Source organism: Chiloscyllium plagiosum, unplaced genomic scaffold (genome assembly GCF_037043375.1).
Source record: "Chiloscyllium plagiosum isolate Xiang-an unplaced genomic scaffold, Cpla_swu_hap1 HiC_scaffold_21, whole genome shotgun sequence".
Classification (NCBI taxonomy): Eukaryota; Metazoa; Chordata; class Chondrichthyes; order Orectolobiformes; family Hemiscylliidae; genus Chiloscyllium; species Chiloscyllium plagiosum.
Window position 1 is genome coordinate 10,672,848 of NW_028270159.1, and position 22,489 is coordinate 10,695,336.

The 22,489-nt window shown below is 45.2% G+C and overlaps 1 protein-coding gene across 6 annotated transcripts in view; it reads left to right on the top strand.

The window, feature by feature from the left end:
- The first annotated feature begins 236 nt into the window (after positions 1-236).
- Positions 237-22,489, top strand: part of LOC122564953 (uncharacterized) — a 67,059-nt gene continuing 44,806 nt past the window's right edge. For 5 of the 6 annotated variants that reach the window (XR_015760689.1, XM_087998253.1, XM_087998251.1 and 2 more), the window contains exons 1-9: positions 237-342; positions 2,063-2,175; positions 4,429-4,570; positions 6,991-7,155; positions 11,886-12,089; positions 16,295-16,421; positions 17,152-17,323; positions 21,364-21,468; positions 21,564-21,666. Coding sequence is in view for 5 of the 6 variants with exons in the window: in XM_087998253.1 (XP_087854379.1) it covers positions 324-342; positions 2,063-2,175; positions 4,429-4,570; positions 6,991-7,155; positions 11,886-12,089; positions 16,295-16,421; positions 17,152-17,323; positions 21,364-21,468; positions 21,564-21,666 (1,150 nt within the window). In the remaining variant the exon portion in view is untranslated. The remainder of the gene's footprint in view (positions 343-2,062; positions 2,176-4,428; positions 4,571-6,990; positions 7,156-11,885; positions 12,090-16,294; positions 16,422-17,151; positions 17,324-21,363; positions 21,469-21,563; positions 21,667-22,489) is intronic. The other variant, XM_087998255.1, reaches the window with a different exon arrangement.

Consider the following 22,489-nt stretch of genomic DNA (forward strand, 5'->3'; position numbering starts at 1 on the left):
CTGTATACAAACTTGACCACACCACCGTTGGATATTTCTTTAATAAAAATATGCTTTAATCAAGTTATTTACTGTTTAATATTTGAATAATGATTATTAATAAAATAGGTTGGATCACCTTAACTCCCCCTATGCCTCCAAATTGAGCGGCTCCATGAGGGGGCGGGGTCTACAGCAGCCAATCAGTGATCAGGTTAGGAGGAGGTGGGGCGGCGCTGTCAGTTTGTGGAGGAGGGACCGTTGAGGCGATACGCGGAGCTGGGACCCGGGATTGGGACCGGGGCCGGGGAATCAGGATCGGGGAATCAGCATCCTGCTCCGGGATGGACGGTCTGAAATGCGGTGAGTTGCTGGAGGTCTGCGATGGCGCCACATTTGCGAGTTGTTGTTGTTGTTGTTGTTGTTGTGGTGAGGCCGCGGGGAGAGGGGCGGATTGGAGATCAGAGTTGAAACTTTATTGCTGGAACAGCACAGCAGGTCAGGCAGCATCCAGGGAACAGGAGATTCGACGTTTCGGGCACAGGCCCTTCTTCAGGAATGAGCAGAGAGTGTTCAGCAGGAGAAGATAAAAGGTAGGGAGGAGGGACTTGGGGGAGGGGCGTTGGAAATGTGATAGGTGGAAAGAGGTCAAGGTGAGGGTGATAGGTCGGAGTAGGATGGAGGCGGAGAGGTCAAGAAGAAGACTGCAGGTCAGGAAGGCGGTGCCGGGATGGAGGGGAGATCACCGACTGGAAACTGGATCAGAGTGGGATTGGGATCGGAGAGGGAATGGGATTGGAATGGGATTGGAGTGGGATTGGGATCGGAGAGGGAATGGGATCAGAGAGGGAATGGGATCGGAGAGGGATTGGGATCGGAGTGGGATTGGGATTGGAGTGGGATTAGGATTGGAGAGGGATTGGGAATGGGATTGGGAATGGGATCGGAGAGGGATGGTGATTATGAGTGGGATTGGGTTCGGTGTGGGATTGGGATCGGAGAGGGATTGGGATTGGGAATGGGATCGGATTGGGATAGGAATTGGGAACTGATTAGGATTGGGATAGATATAGGGGTTGGGATTGGGATAGGGATTTGGATCAGGATTGGGATGAAGATTGGGATCAGAGTGGGATTGGGATCGGGTTAGGGATTGGACATGGATGAGATTAATTAATTAACTGGCAGAGAGACAGTAGGCTGAATGGCCTCCACCTGTATTGTATGATTCCATGTTATTTCTATAAAGACAGGTATGGCAAGATGTATTATTTTGTTTAAAGGTATATGCCTTTAACTTTTTTAATAACTTTGTTCATGTATTGTGGGCATCACTGTCTAGACCAGCATTTATTGCCCAGTCCTAATTTCCCAGAGGCCAGTTAAGAGTCAACCACATTGCTGTGGGTCAGAAGTCACGTGTAGGCCAGATCAGATACATTTTTTAAACCAACATGTTCAAATGTAGAGTAGGTGGGAATTAAACCCAGGTCCTCAAGCCAGACAAAACTCCTTCCTGGAAGGGCATAGAGAACCAGATGGGTATTTACAACAACAGCAGTGATCACAAGGTCACCTTTTTAATCCAGGCTTCTTATTGCATTTAAATTTCATGTCTGCCATGATGGGATTTGAACCCAAGCCACCGGGACATTAGACTGGAGTTCTAATCCAGTGACATTGCCTCTACACCATCACCTCCTCAACTGTTGTGAGTGAATAAAACAGCCAGAAGTGGGTGATCCTAGCTTCCCCTGAGGTGCAAAGACACCATTCGTCTCAGCCACTCCTTGAAGCAGCAAGTTCAACAGTCTTGCTGCTTTCTGAAAATTTCTAAAGACGTTGCTCCTGAGTTCCCTGTTGAATTTATTAGTGACTACCTTTATTTATAGAACCTATTTCTGCCCTCCCCACCTTATCGAATATTTTCACTGCTCAAAAGGCCTTTGTCAGATCATTTTTTATGATCTGTCTTTTATGTCTCACCTTGAGTTTAATCAGTAGAGCATTAGATCCTTGTATTTTGATGCATTTATCATGCTCTTGACAATATTGTTTGTCTCTCCTTTTCTCTGTGGTTCAGTGGCTGGTGATCAGATCCAGGAGGCTGAACTTGTATCACTGCTTGATAGACCAAACCAAAGTCAAGCCAATGGAAGCAAAATGATCAATGTGAACCTCGTGGATATTGCAGTGGTAAGTTTTGTTCATCAGAAGGAAGTTTAAGAACACAATTTTACAGCAATGTACTGTGCAGGCTGCCTTCCCCTGTTTGGAGCCATCTGACCATCATATTCAAAGCATTGCAAGATAGCATTGTACTTGCATTACTGGGCTAGCTACCCAGCACTAATAATTCAGAGACACAAGTTCAAACATCATCACAGTAGCTGGGAGACTTGAATTCATTTAGTAAAATAAATTGGTGGTAAAAAGCTAGGACCGGTAATGGGACCATGAAACTACCGGATTATCATAAATTGTGTTCCATCTCATTAATGAGCAAGATGAGTTCACTAATTAACTCGCTAGAGACAAGGTAAACATAGAAAGGATGTTCCCATTGACCCAGGAGTCTTCGGAACCAAGAGTCACAATTTCAGGATATGGCTAGGCCATTTAGGAAAGAGATGAGGAGAAAATCACTCCCCCCCCCCCCCCCCCCTCCCCTGCAGGAAGTGGTTGAGGCCAAAGCATTAAATGTTTGAAAGGAGGAGTTAGATGTTCTTAAGGCGAAAGGGATGAAAGATAGGGGTGAACGTGGGAGCAGGGGACTGAGTTCAATGATCAGCCGTGATCATTTTGAATGGTGAAGGAGGCTCAAATGGGGCTGAATGGCTTACTCCTGCTCCTGTCTTCCCGTTATTCTGTTTTTCTAATGTCCTTCAGGAAAGGAAATCTATAGTCTTTATCCAATCTTGCTGACATGTGACTCCAGACCCAGAGCAATGAGGTTGATATGTAGCCATCTTCTGAAATAGCTTGACAAGACATTCATTGCCTGGGGCTATGCATGCAGCAGGTCAAGGAAGCTACTCCCAACACCTACTCAGGCAGTTCGGGATGGACAGTAAACTGGCCTATCTAATGATATGGAATGTCCGCATCCCATAAAGGAATATTTTTAAAGAAAGCAAAGTACATTCCAGCGAGAGTGTGGTGCATTATCCTCTCATGCTGCACTTCACACAACTGGAGTAACCAAAGAAGCTGAAGAGCTGCAACAGTGGCAGTAATCTTCCAAGGAGGAAGATGAGGACGTTGAGCAAGAGGAACATTAGTTTCTGCATATTAGAATACTGCTGCCTCAAGCACAACAAGCGAGACAGGACTTAACTGACTCTTGGTCCGAATAGGTGTGGGCTGGGTGCTGTCAACACTCTTTCACTGTGAGTTTGTTGGTGCCCCAAGGGTAAGCAGTCCCTGTCTGTTTGCAGGAGCAAATGCAGCTTTCGTCATTTGCTTGTTGTTCGCTTCTGTTGCTAATAAATAAAAGTGAAGGTTCTGAATTGTTTGAAGGTTTCCTGGTATGTGATTGTTCTATATTGAATGACGAGAAGATGTTGGGTTGCACGTGGTTTTAAGGAAGGCGTAAGACTCATTTCGACCAGATTGTGCACTGGGACAAGGCTAAGGATCGGTGAGCTTTTAAACTTGGAGCATAAATAGCAATAAATGTATGAACGTGCACTATGTGCCCTGAGCAATGCTTCTTTGTAGTTATCCTCCCACTGAGCAATTCTGGACTGCCAGCACTTGACCGGGTGCTCAACTGGACTTTAATCATAGCTCTGTTGCCAGGGGTTCATGGATATTGCGGTGAGTAGAGCATAGAATGAACAGGGCACTGTGGGGGAGTGGAGACAAGCTTGAGAAGACAGCCATGAAAACTCACTGGGCCTGATAGAGTGAGAGCTTCCATGAAATTCACTAACATTGGCAGGATTTCTGCTGATTGCTTGATGTTTCTAATTCAGAACGTTTTAAAGTTCATCCAATGGGAAGTTTGAAATGAAGGAAAATGTGGCCTCCAGTTTGAAGCCAACAAGCACCTACAACCCTTGAGAAGGTAAATGACTGGAGAATACAAATAGAAATAGCTGCAGAAACTCAGCCGGTCTGGCTGTATTTATGGAGTGAAAACAGAGCTAACACTTCAAGTCCAGTGACCATTCTTCAGAAGTGACCATAGAATTTGTTACCCTGATGTTGGATTGGGTAGGTATTGGCTAGGCCACTGAGAAGAGCTTCACGTAGTGCTGCAGGACTTTTATGGTCAAATGCTTGGGCAGGTAACTGAAAGCGACACACTTCTGACAGTGCAGCTGTCCCTTGGTGTCATCCTGTCTTGTGGTTAGGAGTGTAGCTTCAACTTACCAATTATTCCTTAGTGAATGATCCAACAGGACCCCATGGTTTAAAACCTGTCATTTGTCACTTTGCATTTAGGAGAATGTCCATCAAGTATCGTGTACACCTGAAGGAAGGAGGAGTGGACGAAAACGCAGAAAGAGATCCTTTTCCCCTGAAGTTAAAAATCTGGTCAGGCAGAAGGCAAGACGGAAGGTTAACTTGCTGATATCAAAATCAGGCAAGACATTCAAACCCGTGTTGTGGTCTGCATTTCATCCAACTGTTGCTTTTTGCCCTACATGTCATAGATTGATTTGCATGCCTTATTTCCATGTCACCTGCATGTTTAATGTATCAGGTGGATACACATTGATTAATTCCACATACTCCAAACTAGTTGATCTTCAATAGCATTACTGAATCCCGCACTATCCAAATTCTGGGGTTACCATTGACCAGAAACTGAACTAGATTAGCTCTGCATTTTTTTCATTCACTCATGGGATGTGGATATGTCTGGCTTGGTCAGCATTTATGGCCTGTCCCCAGTTGTCCTTGTGACGGTTTGTTGAGTTGCAGTGTTGAACTGTTTTAGTCCATGTACTGTAGGTAGGCCCACAGTGCTTTTAGGGAGGGTCGTCCAGGATTTTGATCCAGTGATACTGAAGGAATGTGAATATATTTCCAAGTCAGGATAGAAATGGAATGTGCTTTGACTGAAGTATCATGGCTATAAGGCCAATTCAGAGGCTAGAAATCCTTCAGTGAGTAACTCCCCTCCTGATTCCCCAAAGCCTGTCCACCATCTTCAGGGCACAAGTCAGGAGTGTATTGGAACACTTTCCATTTACCTGGATCGGTGCAGCTTCAACAGCGCTTAAAAAGCTCAACATTGTCATGGACAAAGCAGCCTATTTGATTGGTATCATATCTGCAATCACCAATGTCCAGTGGCAGCAGTGTATAACATCTGCAAGATGCACTGCAGAAATTCACAAAGGCTACCAAACACTTTCAAAACCAACAACCACTAGCATCTGGAAGGACAAGAGCAGTACATTTATGAGGATACCATGACCTGCAAGTTACCCTCCAAGCAAAACATCACACTGACTGAGAAATACATTTGTGTTCTTTTGGTGTCATTGGATCAAAATATTGGAAGTCCCTCCCTAAAGGCACTGAATATATTCCTACATCCAAGGGACTGCAGAAGCTCAAGAGGTCAGTTCACCATCACCTTCTCGAGAGCAATAAATGTCAGTCTAGCCAGAGAATGCCACATCTTTGGAATAAGGTTTTTAAAAAAAGTTTTGAATTAATGTTATTCTCCTTAAGAAACCATCTAACCTCAATCTAAATACCAGTTCTGCATCTTTAGTACAGTAGTCCCCCGTACCCAGGGTTGTGAGCTGAAACTTTGGGGTCACAGGCTGCGATGCTGGAACGGAAGACATTGGAGCTCTGATCTTATTACAACAGCTGGACTCTAGTTCTATCATCCAGGCTGCAAAGCCCCCCATACCAACTTCCACAAGCTCTCACCTGTCCCCTCTGTCTCAATCCCCTTGTCCTCACTCTGGGATTATGACAATTTTCAAACCTCCAAATGGGGTCATAACAGGACAAGGTTTGGGAGGGGACGCGAAGGCCTGGTAGTGTTAGTTTGTAATGTGCTCTAAACTGGACTATTAATCCAGAAACACAAGTAATGTTCTGAGGACCCGGGTTCAAATCCCGCCTCAGCAGATGGCAGAATTTGAACTCAATAAAAAATAAATCTGGGGGTAAGAGTCTAATGATTACCATGAAGTCATTGCCGATTGTCGGAAAAACCCATCTGGTTCACTGACGTCCTTTAGGGATGGAAATCTGCCTTCCTTACCTGGTTTAGCCTACAAGTGAGTCCAGACCCACAGCAATGTGATTGTCACAGGGATTGGCAAATAATTTCTGCCGAGGCACCCTGTGAATGAACAAACGTAATAAATGCTGTATAATGTAATAATGGTAGTGGCCACTGAGTGGCAGTGTTGCCTCACTATGTCGTTGTCAAATTGAGATCGAACCCACATTTATGATGATCTTATGAATTTTGATCCTCATTTTCTGTTGATTTCTTTCCAGAAGATTTAGGGAGTCTTTTCCAAGTATTTCTCCTCAGAATTCCACACTGTAACCTGCCTCTTGAAATAGTTTCCCACTGACCTAAAGTGTCTGCTCTCTAGAATGAAACAGAAAGCAGCCATTTGGCCCGTCATGTTTTTGCTGACTCTGTAACAGAGCTAACCAATTAGTCCCACTCACTTCCTCAACCTTGAGAATGTTTCCGTTTCAATTATTTATCCAGTTCTCCTTTGAAAGTTACTAATCAATCTGCTTACACTGCCCTTTCAGTGTGGTCCATTAAAGATTTCTCTCCATGTTGTCCCTGGTTCTCTTGCTAATTGTTATATAGCTGTGTCCTCTGATTATTGACTCTCTTGTCATTGGAACCACTTCCTCTTATCCACTTTATAAAAACACCTCATAATTTTGAACATGTTAAAGTTGACTCATTGTCTCTCAGTAGTGCAGCAAGCTTTGTGTCCTTTCCTGGGACTGCGGTGGTTGGCCACACTTGCAGATTATCTTCTTTGAAAGTTCTTTCTTTCCCAGGGAAAAGGGCAGGAGTGGAATTCTGCTGTGACATCTGCAAATCTCCGTCTATCACGAACCCCAGTCATCGTGGCAACAGACTGAGACGGTCGGGTTATACAGCATCACCACGCTGGAAACGTGACCCAGAGAGAGGAAAAATGCTGATGCTGTGTAACGCGTGTGGTAAGTGGCCTGCAAGATATATGCATTTGTCAGTGTGAGGCATGCCAACACTTAGTTCTGGGTCCACTACTTTTCGTCATTTATATAAATAATTTGGATGTGAGCATAAGAGGTATAGTCAGTAAGTTTGCAGATGACACCAAAATTGGAGGTGTAGTGGACAGCGAAGAAGGTTACCTCAGATTACAACGGGATCTTGATCAGATGGGCCAATGGGCTGAGAAGTGGTAGGTGGAGTTTAATTTAGATAAATGTGAGATGATACATTTACAGAAAGCAAATCTTAGCAGGACTTATACACTTAATGGCAAAGTCCTAGGGAGTGTTGCTGAACAAAGAGACCTTGGAGTGCAGGTTCATAGCTCCTTGAAAGTAGAGTTGCAGGTAGATAGGACAGTGAAGACGGCGTTTGGTATGCTTTCCTTTATTGGTGAGTGCAGGAGTTCGGAGATCATGTTGCGGTTGTACAGGATGCTGGTGAGGTCACTTTTGCGATATTGTGTGTAATTCTGGTCTGCTTCCTATCAGAAGGATGTTGTGAAACTTGAAAGCGTTCAGAAAAGATTTACAAGGATGTTGCCAGGGTTGGAGTATTTGAGCTATAGGGAGAGGTTGAACAGGCTGGGGTTGTTTTCCCTGGAGTGTCAGAGGCGGAGGAATGACCTTACAGAGGCTTATAAAATCATGAGGAGCATTGATAGGGTAAACAGACAAAGTCTCTTCCCTGGGGTGGGGGAGTCCAGAACTAGAGGGCATAGATTTATGGTGAGAGGGGAGAGATATAAAAGAGACCTAAGGGGCATCCTTTTCATTCAGAGGGTGGTACATGTATGGAATGAGCTGCCAGAGGAAGTGGTGGAGGCTAGAACAATTGCAACATTTAAAAGGCATCTGGGTGGGTATATGAATACGAAAGGTTTGGAGGGATATGGGCCGGGTGCTGGTAGGTGGGACTAGATTGGGTTGCGATGGATGGGTTGGACCGAAGGGAGTGTTTCTGTGCTGTACATCTCTATTACTCTATGACTCTAATTCTTGTTTTCCCACCCCATCCTCACTTCCTCGATTGACAATATAGACTCTGCTTAGGATCCAGTTTTATAGACTGTAGAATGCACGGGCTAGAAGCAGGCTGTTTGGTCCATCTGGTTTTTGCCAGATTTCTACACTCTGTATGAAACTCTTCCCACTCTGCATTATTTCTCACTGTCCTACAATTTATTTCATTTTCAACACTTAGCCACTATAGTGATTGTCATGAGGTCAACCAGTTGGACCTCATAGAATATGGGTTCCCTGATTGGGGCTGTTAATCGTATCCATTCGGGGAGCCCTGGCTGACGGATATAAACAGGAGTGTCAGAGGTTCTGTTTACTCTGAGAGCTAGCTTTGAGGGAGCTGGATCCGTATCAAGGACTATCCCCTTGTAAATGAAGGATGATTTGGCGACAGGATACCAGCCTCTGTGGAATTATTTTAGATACTTCCCCCTCAAGGGCATTCTCTGTTATTTGCCTCAGATTGTGGTAGTAACTTGCACATTCTCCACATTCTCTTGGATAAAGAGAGTCTTACCTGAATTTCTACCCTGGATTTATGAGTGACCAGCATAAATTTTGGCAGGAGCGATAAGCAAATTCTGGAAAGATGAGGCTTGGCGCAACATAAAGCCTTATCAATGCATTGATATTCAAGGTAAAGAATAAATAATAAAAATGACCATTAATATGCACATGGAGTAAAGCTAAGCAATTAAAATACATTTTTTGCTTAAGATTCAGAACTTGAGGCAAACTGAGCCCTGGGTTCTAATACCATGGACCCAGACCAAGTTTAAAAAGTTGGGTTTAATGATCACTGATTCTGCATTTGCTTCTGGTGATCTGCATTGCCAGGATTTAGATGAAATTTGGATCAAAAGTGGATTTCTTTTAATCCTGGGTTGCCCTCTTCTTCCATCCTGCTTTGTTGGATAGGTTTCTAGGGAGGGAAGAAGAGGGATGTGTGCAAACTTGCATGCGGCATTCCCTCTCTATCTCTCTCTGCTTACATAGATTCATTCCCTCATGCCTGCAAAAGAGCCTGAAGACCCTGCATCAGATGTGTGACAGTATCATAGAGCTGCTCAGTGGGCATAAATAGCACAGCATGGGTGGAGTTAAGCACCATGTGAATGTTAGAAACACTGGGAGAGAAGCATATGGAGTAGACTGACTAGCCATGGAGTTCATGGGATCGTCTTTCAATAATATAACGGTAAGTTCAGAGCCTGTGTACTTTCAAGTGCCGTGTATTGCAGTGTTTAATCATAATATTTAATAAACAATGTTTTAAACCAGCCCAAGCTTGAAGACAGTTCCTGACCTTCTCTCCTTGTCCAGTCTGCCTTGAACCTGAAACCACATGACAAAAGACCAGCCACAGACTCCCTGGCTCCTCTTCTCACTCAGACTCACTCCCATCAATTCACTGCCCCTCTCCCACTTAGACTAGCTCAGTCACTCACGCACTGAGGAGGAATCCAGGACAGCAGTGAAGGAACAAATACGTGCTTCCTCCCTCCACCTTGTTTGTTAATCCAGCTGCTCCAGGCTGGTGTACATTGTTGCTGGGGCTCTGGTTCTCAGTGGCTGGCCCCCAGGCCATACTCTGAACAAGCTAGTTATAACCGCTCAGGTCTGGGACTATTCTTAACAACCTCTTTTGGTACTTTCTCCAGTACTTATTTTTGTAATATAAGGAATACAACTGTGCGCAGCATACCATGTACTGGAGTCAGGGTGCAATACAAAGTTAACAGAAAAGGTTTTGTGGAAATCTCACCAAAGCATTCTTACTTTATTATGTCCAGGTAGTCAGCTATTTGATTACTAGATGCACCACTCTCTGCCCCATTCTGACGACACTTCTGCACCTGCAGCCGGGTATCAATCATGAGCTGGAATCTCAGTTTATTTCCACACACTGCACTCCACCCATCCACTCTGCAGTCAGGCAGCAAGCATTGTCTGTTAAATCAGAGTCTGTAGCAAGTAGAACCTCTGAGCAGTCTGTGTAGAAAAGCATGGAGGTTTCTCCAGCACACTGCTGTTGGTCGAGGACAGTAACATTGCCAATTATGTGTAGGGTTTTGTTTGGGGGTCTTGTGGGCAAACTCATCACAAGTTACCTTTAATTCAGCTGCTTATTAAGAAATCTCACAGACAATCAAATACTGAAACAATAATTTAAATTTTATTGCATGTAGCAACAATGTAAGATCCCTCAAATAAGCAAGTTAAGTCTCTCAACCCAACTTGGTTATTACCCAATTAATGATGGAATCTGGTCACAACTTCACCTAGACAATGTCTGTCTCTGGAAGTACCCTGGGTTCAATCCTTATACAATGTTGGTCTTTGAACTTCTGCTCCTGACTTTTTCTGCTGTTGCATTCTTATGCGGGTTTCTATTTTTCAAGTTTGTGATGTGACATTATTGATGATTCAATTGATTCTTTCATCCCCAACATTGATACTTGGTAGTGTGGATGAGCAGAGGGATCTTGGTGTCCATGTACACAAATCTTTGAAAGTTGCCACCCAGGTAAATAGTGCGGTGAAGAAGGCATATGGCGTACTGGCTTTTATTGGTAGAGGAATTGAGTTCCGGAGTACTGAGGTCATGTTGCAGTTGTATAAGACTCTGGTGCGGCCGCATCTGGAGTATTGTGTGCAGTTTTGGTCGCTATACGATAGGAAGGAAGTGGAGGCACTGGAATGGGTGCAGAGGAGGTTTACCAGGATGTTGCCTGGTATGGTAGAAAGATCGTATGAGGAAAGGCTGAGGCACTTGGGGTTGTTTTCATTGGAGAAAAGAAGGTTTAGGGGTGACTTGATAGAGGTGTATAAGATGATTAGGGGTTTAGATAGGGTCGACAGTGAGAATCTTTTTCCACGTATGGAGTCAGCTATTACAAGGGGGCATAGCTTTAAATTAAGGGGGGTTAGGTATAGGACAGATGTTAGGGGTAGGTTCTTTACTCAGCGAGTCGTGAGTTCATGGAATGCCCTGCCAGTAGCAGTGGTGGACTCTCCCTCATGGGCATTTAAGTGGGCATTGGATAGGCATATGGAGGATAGTGGGCTAGTGTAGGTTAAGTGGGCTTGGATCGGCGCAACATCGAGGGCCGAAGGGCCTGTACTGCGCTGTATTCTTCTATGTTCTATGATTACATTTCTAGGGAACTCAGTCTGTGACTTGTCTTCTTATCAGAAGAAGCTCCCCTGTTTCCTTGTTACATTTGGGGGTAGCTGTCTGTTTACAACACAGCAGAGCAGTCTTCATTCTTTGTGGCAATAAAGTATCCAGTTGATCAAGAAGGTGTCAAAGTGGTTTTGGTTAAGTAATCTCACCAAGACAAGGCAAATCACTTTCACTGTCTGTGTAACAGCTTGTCTTTATCCCTTTTGTCTCGAGAAACATTATTCCAGAAAGTTTTTGCTGCTTCTCTTTTGTTTATTTTTTGTTGATTCCTTCAAACTATGAACAGTAATTAAGATTGTGAAGTTTACATTGTCACAGGGGTGGGGAGAAAGATGGCAGGGCGGGGCGGGGGGATATTGGGATGGTTGTGGGGGGCAAGGAAGGTGGGATGTTGGTGTTGAAATTACCCTGTCCTCTCTATTCTGGCCAGGACTCATGCCACTGTATGAAGTCTCCATAATAACTTCCTTCCTTCTTGCTGAAGGGTTGGCGTTAGGCAGATCCCGAGGTCCTCACTCATCCTGCGCAGGTGCAGACGCTGATGAACGCAGGAAACATCAGGAAGCCCTTGTAGCCTTTGCTGTATCTATGACAGAGTTGCTGGGAGACCAAGATGCCAAGATGCTGTGCTGTCCTCTGTTTGTGAAAAAACCTTGTCAGTGTCTGCAGAACTACATCAAAAAGACAGGTTGGAACATGCATGAAAAACTTTTCCCCTCCAATCATAAAAGAAATGCTGAAATTAACTCTATCCCTAGTTATAATCAGTCCACCATTGGCCACTATACCTTCTTGAATCCTAAGTTCAGGAATCCCTCCAGAAACCTCTCTCCCTCTCTCTTCTTTCAAGACAATCCTTTAAGACCTTTGAATAAAGGCAGAACATAGTGGATGCTGGAAATCTGATAGAAAATGGAAAATATTGGAGAAACTCAGCAGGTCATCTGGCAGCATCTGTGGAGAGAGAAAGAGAGTTAACATTAACAGCAGTTTAAAAGAACGGGACTCGAAGCATTAACTCTGTTTCTGTCTCCACGGGTGCTGCCAGACCTGCTGAGCTTTTCCTGTTTTGGTTTCTGTTTCTGTTTGTGTCCTTTCAAGCCCTTTAACCAAACGTTTGGCCATATGTCCAAAAATCTAAATATTACATGTTCTTTTATAAATGCTTCTTGCAATGTTTTATCATATTAAAAGATGCTGTATAAATGCAAGATATTGTGTATAGAAGCAGAAATATAACAGTGACTGAAGTTGTTGGTCAGTATTCTAGATTGCTAAGAAACTGTATGTTCTTTCCTTTCACCCACTCTTGATGGTACAATTCCTGCTCTGTCCCAGCTCTTGTTTATATCAGTTTGGACAATGAGTATAGCCTACTCCAAATTAGTTTGAAAACACCTGATCTTGGAAGCTAAGCAGCCTCAGACTTGGAGAGGAATGGGATGGGAGTATTGTGTACAGTAGGTTTTCAATAAACATCTTAGGAGGTTCATCAGGTGCCAAGTCGCGGGTAGTTTTTGTGGCCTGGTGAAGCTATTTTAGCATTTATGTTGATTGTTTCATTTCCAGCCCCTGTTTCGTGTCTTAAAGGGGCTGCTTTTACATTTTTGGCTGCACCTCAGCTCCAGGCTCCTAATGTATGGGCATCCAATGTGGAGAGAGACAGGCAGATCAGAGGACAACCCTGTGGATCTACTTTTGGGCCTGACTAAGGTGACCATTGACAGGCAAAACAATGGCCTTGAATGGGCAGGTTGTAATGCCTAACCATCTGCCCCTTTTCTGTGTTATGTCCACGCATGTGTCTGTGGAGAGGGAGCATATAGACTCCATAAGCCTTTATGGACCAGTGGGCCCCACAGAGGGCTCGAGTGCGTCATCACCTCTGGTAATTATATCTTGATAAATTTCTGGTTGTAAGTTCCTGTAGCTTGGTTACAGTGCCCCACTAGGGGCTGTCTAAACATTCTTGTTCATTCAAGAGCGTTGACAGTGAGTGTCAACAGGACAGATATCTGATTGGAATGTCAGTTGTAACTGAGTGGGACTACACTCTCACCTCGGAGGTAGAAGATTGTTGCTTCACAGTGAATTAAGCACAAATACTAAGGTGACTGGTGAAGTACTGAGGGGTGAAAATGTGTTGCTGGAAAAGCACAGCAGGTCAGGCAGCATCCAAGGAACAGGAGAATCGATGTTTCAGACATGAGCCCTTCTTCAGGAATGAGGAAAGTGTGTCCAGTTGGCTAAGATAAAAGGTAGGGAGGAGGGACTTGGGGGAGGGGCGTTGGAAATGTGATAGGTGGAAGGAGGTCAAGGTGAGAGTGATAGGCTGGAGTGGGGGTGGGGACGAAGAGGTCAGGAAGAAGATTGCAGGTTAGGAAGGTGGTGCTGAGTTCGAGGGATTTGACTGAGACAAGGTGGAGGGAGGGGAAATGAGGAAACTGGAGAAATCTGAGTTCATCCCTTGTGGTTGGAGGGTTCCTAGGCGGAAGATGAGGCGCTCTTCCTCCAGTCGTCGTGTTGCTATGGTCTGGCGATGGCGGAGTCCAAAGACCTGCATGTCCTTGGTGGAGTGGGAGGGGGAGTTGAAGTGTTGAGCCACGGGGTGGTTGGGTTGGTTGGTCCGGGTGTCCCAGAGGTGTTCTCTGAACCGTTCCGCAAGTAGGCGGCCTGTCTCCCCAATATAGAGGAGGCCACATCGGGTGCAGCGGATGCAGTAAATGATGTGTGTGGAGGTGCAGGTGAATTTGTGGCGGATATGGAAGGATCCCTTGGGGCCTTGGAGGGAAGTAAGGGGGGAGGTGTGGGCGCAAGTTTTGCATTTCTTGCGGTTGCAGGGGAAGGTGCCGGGAGCGGAGGTTGGGTTGGTGGGGGGTGTGGACCTGAATAGGGAGTCATGGAGGGAGTGGTCTTTCCGGAACGCTGATAGGGGAGGGGAGGGAAATATATCCTTGGTGGTGGGGTCCGTTTGGAGGTGGCAGAAATGACGATGGATGATACGATGTATATGGAGATTGGTGGGGTGGTAGGTGAGGACCAGAGGTGGGGTTCTGTCCTGGTGGCAATTGGAGGGGCGGGGCTCAAGGGAGGAGGAGGTGGGGGGTGGTGCCAGTGTAGCTGCGGAAGATGGACTGTGCCACATATTCTACGAAGAGGCAGGCATAGCTGGGGCCCATGCGGGTGCCCATGGCTACTCCTTTGGTTTGGAGGAAGTGGGAGGATTGGAAAGAGAAGTTGAGGAGGAAGTGGGAAGATTCCCAGCTATGCTTGCCTCTTCGGAGGATATGTGGCACAGTCCATCTTCCGCAGCTACACTGGCACCTTTTCCTCCGCTACATCGATGACTGTATCCGCGCTGCCTCGTGCTCCCATGAGGAGATTGAACATTTCATCCACTTTACCAACACCTTCCACCCCGACCTCAAATTCACCTGGACCGTCTCAGACTCCTCCCTCCCCTTCCTAGACCTTTCCATTTCTATCTCAGGCGACTGAATCAACACAGACATTTACTATAAACTGACCGACTCCCACAGCTACCTAGACTACACCTCCTCCCACCCTGCCCCCTGTAAAAACGCCATCCCATATTCCCAATTCCTTTGTCTCCGCCGCATCTGCTTCCAGGAGGATCAATTCCATTACCGTACAACCCAGATGGCCTCCGTCTTCAAAGACTGCAATTTCCCCTCAAATGTGATCGACGATGCCCTCCACTTCCCGCTCCTCTGCCCTTGAGCCCCGCCCCTCCAATCGCACAAGGACAGAACCGCACTGGTCCTCACCTACTACCCCACCAACCTCCATATACATCGTATCATCCATCGTCATTTCCGCCACCTCCAAACGGACCCCACCACCAAGGATATATTTCCCTCCCCTCCCCTATCAGCGTTCCGAAAAGACCACTCCCTCCATGACTCCCTCTTCAGGTCCACACCCCCCACCAACCCAACCTCCACTCCCGGCACCTTCCCCTGCAACCGCAAGAAATGCAAAACTTGCGCCCACACCTCCCCCCTTACTTCCCTCCAAGGCCCCAAGGGATCCTTCCATATCCGCCACAAGTTCACCTGCACCTCCACACACATCATTTACTGTATCCGCAGCACCCGATGTGGCCTCCTCTATATTGGGGAGACAGGCCGCCTACTTGTGGAACATTTCAGAGAACACCTCTGGGACACCCGGACCAACCAACCCAACCACCCCGTGGCTCAACACTTCAACTCCCCCTCCCACTCCACCAAGGACATGCAGGTCCTTGGACTCCTCCATCGCCAGACCATAGCAACACGACGGCTGGAGGAAGAGCACCTCATCTTCCGCCTAGGAACCCTCCAACCACAAGGGATGAACTCAGATTTCTCCAGTTTCCTCATTTCCCCTCCCCCCACCTTGTCTCAGTCAAATCCCTCGAACTCAGCACCGCCTTCCTAACCTGCAATCTTTTTCCTGACCTCTCCGCCCCCACCCCACTCTGGCCTATCACCATCACCTTGACCTCCTTCCACCTATCACATTTCCAACGCCCCTCCCCCAAGTCCCTCCTCCCTACCTTTTATCTTAGCCAGCTGGACACACTTTCCTCATTCCTGAAGAAGGGCTCATGTCTGAAACGTCGATTCTCATGTTCCTTGGATGCTACCTGACCTGCTGTGCTTTACCAGCAACACATTTTCAGCTCTGATCTCCAGCATCTGCAGTCCTCACTTTCTCCTTGAAGTACTGAGGGGGCACTGCATTGTCTTCTGCATGAAACGTGGAATTGATTTCCAAATGCCCCCACAGCCCGTTGTAGGGGTGATCTGTAAAATTGTAAAACAATGCTTTGTGACCAGAATAGCATGTGACTTTAGTCCTGATCTCCATTTCCTACCTTCACCTCAGGGGTTGAACTGAGTGAAAGTCGGCATCGAGCTGTGAATCTCCTCCAGCTGCTGAAGGAAGCCAGGCGGCTCAGTTTGCTGAAGTGCTACAATGAAAACCAAGTAGAGCAGCTCGAAAAACCACAAAAGCAAGTAACATTGCGACTGTTCGAAGTAGATTTGTTTCTTGAATTAGAATCCAGAGGGAATGCAATCCTGCCTGTTCTTTTTAGAATGAATGTAATGACCAACTAAATGGCTCCTGATGTGATTGTATGTTTTAAAGTGTCATCTTCTCCAGAGTATTTTCTTGATTTGTATTTCTGTACTACTAAATTCAGCATGTCAACAGTTAAGTCCCATGCAACCTTTTTTTAAACAGCAGCTTGTTTGGATTCACAAACAGACCGTCCTTTTTCTGGTATATTCATGCTCTTCCACTAGAGATTGACATAAAGTGGTAGAAAGTCTCACTTGTTAATTCATAAGGATGAACACTGCAAGCATCTTCATGCCAACATAATCTCCCTGTCTGACAGGAGGATATTATCGGCTCTCAGACTCTATTGTGGCAGGGGAGGAGGGTTGCATTATTCGTTCACCAAGCCGCAAGCATCCCAAATTCTAGAGTAACAGTGGCAACCATTATTTGCCAGAATTGTTACGGTTGGGTTTTGATTTCTTTTGGTTCCCAGGCAGGAACATTACCGTTAAACTGAAGACTTACACTTTCGTCACAGAGTGAAAATTATAATTAGTCAGTGTCGAACTGGTCACATTGATTTGTAAACCATCTCTGGCCAGCCCAAGCACTGTGATAGGCCTCCAAACATTCCCAGTCCAGATATCCATGTTTGACTTAAGTTGTGTTCCTTCCAGAAGGTGCATAGGATTGGGTAATGGTCAGCGGAAGTCAAAAGCGTATGAAGAGTTTGTGCTGAAGCATCGCTTGGTGTTGAAAAATGAGTTGAAGTTGTGCGAACGTGCTACTCAACGTATCCTGGGCTACTCCAATAACTTTCTACACAAAAGATTGAAAACTGATCCTGAGGTAAGATAAAATGTGTTCTTCCAAGGTATCAATGTGTGATCAGGGGATTGGGGAAGGTGGTAAAAGAGGGGGTGGTGTGCCTTTGTTAGTCAAGGACAGTATAACAATGGCTGAAAGAACTTTTGATGAGGACTCGTCTACTGAGGTGGTATGGGCTGAGGTTAGAAACACGAGAGGAGCGGTCACACTGCTGGGAGTTTTTTTATAGGCCTCCGCAGAATTCCAGGGATGTGGAGGAGAGGATTGGTAAAACGATGCAGGGTAAGAGTGAAAGGAACAGGGTGGTCATTATAGGGGACTTTAACTTCTCCGGCTTTGACTGGAAATGCTATAACTCTAATATGTTGGATGGATCAGTTTTTGTCCAATGTGTGCAGGAGGGTTTCCTGACACAGAATGTCAAAGGGCCGACAAGAGGGGAGGTCACACTGGATCTGGTGCTTGATAATGAACCAGGCCAGGTGTTTGTTTTAGTGGTAGGTGAGCACTTTGGAGAGAGTGACCATAATTGGTTATGTTTAGTTTAGCGATGGAAAGGGATAGGTACATGCCACACGACAGAGTTATTGATGGGGGAAGGGCAATTATAATGCGATTAGACAAGACTTAGGATGCATAGAATGGGGCATGCATCAAAATGCAGGGGATAGAGACAATCGAAATGTGGAGCTGGTTTAAGGAACAGATTTTGCATGTCCCTGATAGGTATGTCCCAGTCAGGCAGGGAGTAAGTGATAAGGTAACAAAACTATGGTTTATTAAATAAATTGTATCTCTTGTTAAGCGGAAGAGGAAGGCTTATGTGACATTGAGATGAGTTGGTTCAGACGAGGTGATGGAAAGTTACAGATTAGCTAGGAAGGATTTAAAGAGAGAGTTAAGAAGAGCAAGGAGAGGACATGAGCAGTCTTTTACACATAGAATAAAGGAGAACCCTAAAGCTTTCTATAGGTATGTGAGAAATAAAAGGATGATTAGGGTAGGAATAGGGCAGGTCAAAGACAGAAGTGGGAAGTTGTGTGTGGATCCTGTAGAGATCAAACAGGTGCTAAATGAATATTTCTCATCTGTTTTCACTCAGGAAAAGGAGCATATTGTAGAGGAGAAGACTGAGATATCGGCTGTTAGATTAGAAAGGATTCAATTCTAGAAGGTGTGAAAGTAGATAAGTCCTCTGGGCCAGATGGGATTTATCCAAGGAGATGGTGAAGCCTTTGACCTTGATCTTTGAGTCATCATTGTCTACAGGTTTAGTACCAGAGGCCTGGAGGATTGCAAATGTGCCCTTGTTCAAGAGGGGCAGTAGAGATAACCCAGGTAATTATAGACAGGTGAGCCTTATATCTGTTGTAGGAAAAGATTTGGAAAGGATTATAAGAAATAGGATTTATAATCCTCTAGCAAGCAATAACTTGATTGGAGATAGTCAACCTGGATTCGTCAAGGACAGGTCATGTCTCACAAACCTCATTGAGTTTTTTGAGAAGGTGACCAAGCATGTGGATGAGAGTAGGGCAGTTGACATGGTGTACATGGATTTCAGTAAAGCCTTTGATAAGGTTCCACATGGTAGGCCTTTGCAGAAAATGCGGAGGTATGGGATTGAGGGTGATTTAGCAGTTTGGATTAGAAACTGGCTTTCTGTGAGAAGGCAGCGAGTGGTGGTTGATGGAAAATATTCAGCCTGGAGTCCGGTCACTACTGGTGTGCCACAAGGATCTGTTTTGGGACCACTGCTGTTTGTCATTTTTATAAATGACTTAGATGCAGGCATAGGTGGATGGCTTAGTAAGTTTGCAGACGACACTAAAGTTGGTGGAGTAGTGGACAGTTTGGAAGAATGTTGCAGGGGGACTTGGATAAACTGCAGAATTGGGCTGAGAGGTGGCAAATGGAGTTCAATGCAGATAAATGTGAGGTGATTCACTTTGGGAAGAATAACAGGAAGGCAGAGTACTGGGTCAATGGAAAGATTCTTGGTAGTGTGGATGTGCAGAGGGATCTTGGAGTCCATGTAGATAGATCCCTGAAAGTTGCCACCCAGGTTGATAGTGCTGTTAAGAAGACACACATTATGTTAGGTTTTATTGATATAGGGATTGAATTCCAGAACCGTAATGTCATGCTGCATCTATACAAAACGCTAGTGCAAACGCAGTTAGAATATTATGTACAGTTCTGGTCACCCCATTTATAGGAAGGATGTGGAAGCATTGGAACAGGTGCAGAGGAGATTTACCAGGATGTTGACTGGTCTGGAGGGAAGGTCTTATGAGGAAAGGCTGAGAGACTTGGGTCTGTTCTCATTGGAGAGAAGAAGGCTAAGGGAATTTGATAGAGACATACAAGATGATCAGAGGATTAGATACGGAGGACAGTGAGAGTCTTTTTACTAGGACGATGATGTCGGCTTGTACGAGGGCGCATAGTTGCAAATTGAGGGGTGATAGATTTAAGACAGATGTAAGAGGCAGGTTCTTTACTCAGAGAATAGTAAGGGCGTGGAATTCCTTGCTTGCCAATGTAGTCAACTCAGCCACATTAGGGGCATTTAAACAGTCCTTGGATAAGCATATAGATGATGATGGGATAGTGTAGGGGGATGGGCTTAGATTAGTTCACAGGTCGACACAACATCGAGGGCCGAAGGGCCTGTCTGCGCTGTATTGTTTATGTTCTATCAATGTTAGTCCTAATTGTGGCTCAGTGAGTCAGAACACTATTGATTCAGGTTGTTGGCCAGAGATTTCTGCGCAACATCAAGGCTGACATTCTACTGCAGTACTGCATTTTTCACAGTTGGAATGTGCAATCCTTTGGATGAGACATCAAATCATAGACCTCAGTAACCCCTCACATGAATATAAAAGGCTCCACTACACTCCCCTGAAGGGAGCAATGGAGTCCTCCCCGGTGTTCTTAATTATCACTTGGTCAAGATGACTAGGTGATCATCATATTACTTTATGTGAGATTTATTTTTTCTATTGTGAGAGAGTCTAGGACCAGAGAGCATAATCTCAGAGTAAGGGGTCACCTATTTAAGAGAGAAGTGAAGACAAAACACAAAATCAGAAACTGCTGGAGAAACTCATATCTATGGAGAGAAAGCAGACTTAACATTTCAAAATTAAGTGACCGTACTTTAGTTTTGAATTGAACACCCTTCTGGAAAAGGGTCGCTGGACTTGAAATGTTTACTCAGCTTTTTGTTCCCCAGATACTGTCAAACCTGCTGAGTTTCTCAGCAATCTGCACTTCTTTGTTTTATTATAGAGGATAAGAGGAGTGTCTTCCCTCAGTGGGTAGTGAATCTGTGGAATTCTTTACTGTAGAGTGCTGTTGAGATATATTTGAGATTGAGGTCGATTTTTAATCAGTCAGGGAATCAAAGATTATGGTGAAAAGGCAGGAAAGTATATTTAATGATATCAGATCAACCATGATGTCATTGATAGAGCAGACCAGATGGGCCAAATGTCCTACTTCCGGTCCTATGTTTTATGATTTTCTGGAGAGCTTGTCGGGCATAAATTGTTTGTCATGTGGCTCTATTATATAGTTTGGTCTGTTTCTGTCCTGTATGATTCCTGTATTACATTTTAAATGTATTTCATTGCTTTGTAAGGCCTTTGAATTAGATTAGATTAGATTACTTACAGTGTGGAAACAGGCCCTTCGGCCCAACAAGTCCACACCGACCCGCCGAAGCGTAACCCACCCATACCCCTACATTTACCCCTTTACCTAACACTACGGGCAATTTAGCATGGCCAATTCATCCGACTTGCACATCTTTGGAGTGTGGGAGGAAACCGGAGCACCCGGAGGAAACCCACGCAGACACGGGGAGAATGTGCAAACTCCACACAGTCAGTCGCCTGAGGCGGGAATTGAACCCGGGTCTCTGGCGCTGCGAGGCAGCAGTGCTAACCACTGTGCCACCGTGCCGCCCACGAATCTTGAGGTGATAAAAGGTTCTAAATAAATGCAAAACTATCTTTCTTTACCTGATGCACCGTTTGTTCAAATTTCCACAGAAAAGAAAACGAGTTAAAAGGACTAAAGGGAAGGGAGCCCTGGGACTGCTGAAACCTATTGCCGAACTTGTGAAGGAGAGATGTTGCATGGACAACTGTGTCTCGGTAACTGGGCCTTCCTTCTGTTGGAGACTAATTTTGCCCAGAGTGGATTTGTTAGAGTCACCATTTGATTGAAAGGATCCTCGGTTGTTTTTCAGATGGCACACACTCATGGGCATTTGCTTCACGTTTGGAGGGAACGTGCCTCAAAAGGACAGGCTGATGCACGTAGAGTCCTAGCAGAGATGTTGACACCTTCAGGTGTGTCTAAAATGATTAAATTTGAAGCCAATTCTGACTTATCCTCTTCATTTAGGTCAAATAACTAACATGCTGGAGTGTTGCAGTAAGAATGCTTTCTACATATATTGTATGGGATATGCAGCACAGCAACACATCATCCTGCCTATGGTGGTGGTTATGTTTCATTGGAGCATCCTTTCACTCTCCAGCAGGATCTTAATCTATAAGCCGATAGGCCGAGGAGTGGCAGATGGAATTTAATTTAGGTAAATGTGAGGTGCTGCATTTTGGAAAGGCAAATCCGGGCAGGACCTATACACTTAATAGTAAGGTCTGAGGGAATGTTGCTGACAAACAGACCTTGGAGTGCATGTTCATAGTTCCTTGAATGTAGAGTCGCAGGTAGACAGGATAGTGAGGAAGGCATTTGGTATGCTTTCCTTTATTGATCAGTGTCTTGAGTATCAGGATCGGGAAGTCATGTTGTGGCTGTACAGGACACTGGTTAGGCCTCTTTTGGATTACTGTATGCAATTCTGGCCTCCCTACTAGTAGGAAGGATGCTGTGAAACTTGAAAAGGTTCAGAAAAGATTTACAAGGATGATGCCAGGGTTGGATGGTTTGAGGTGTAGGGAGAGGCTGAATAGACAGGGGCTGAGAGGTGCCCTTATAGAGGTTTATAAAATCAATGGGGGTGGGGTGGATAGAGTAAATAGACAAGGTCTTTACCCTGGGGTAGGGGAGTCCAAAAATAGAGGGCATAAGTTTAGGGTGAAGGGAAAGATTTTAAAAGGTTGTAAAGGGCAATTTCTCCGCATAGAGGGTAGTGCGTGTATAGAA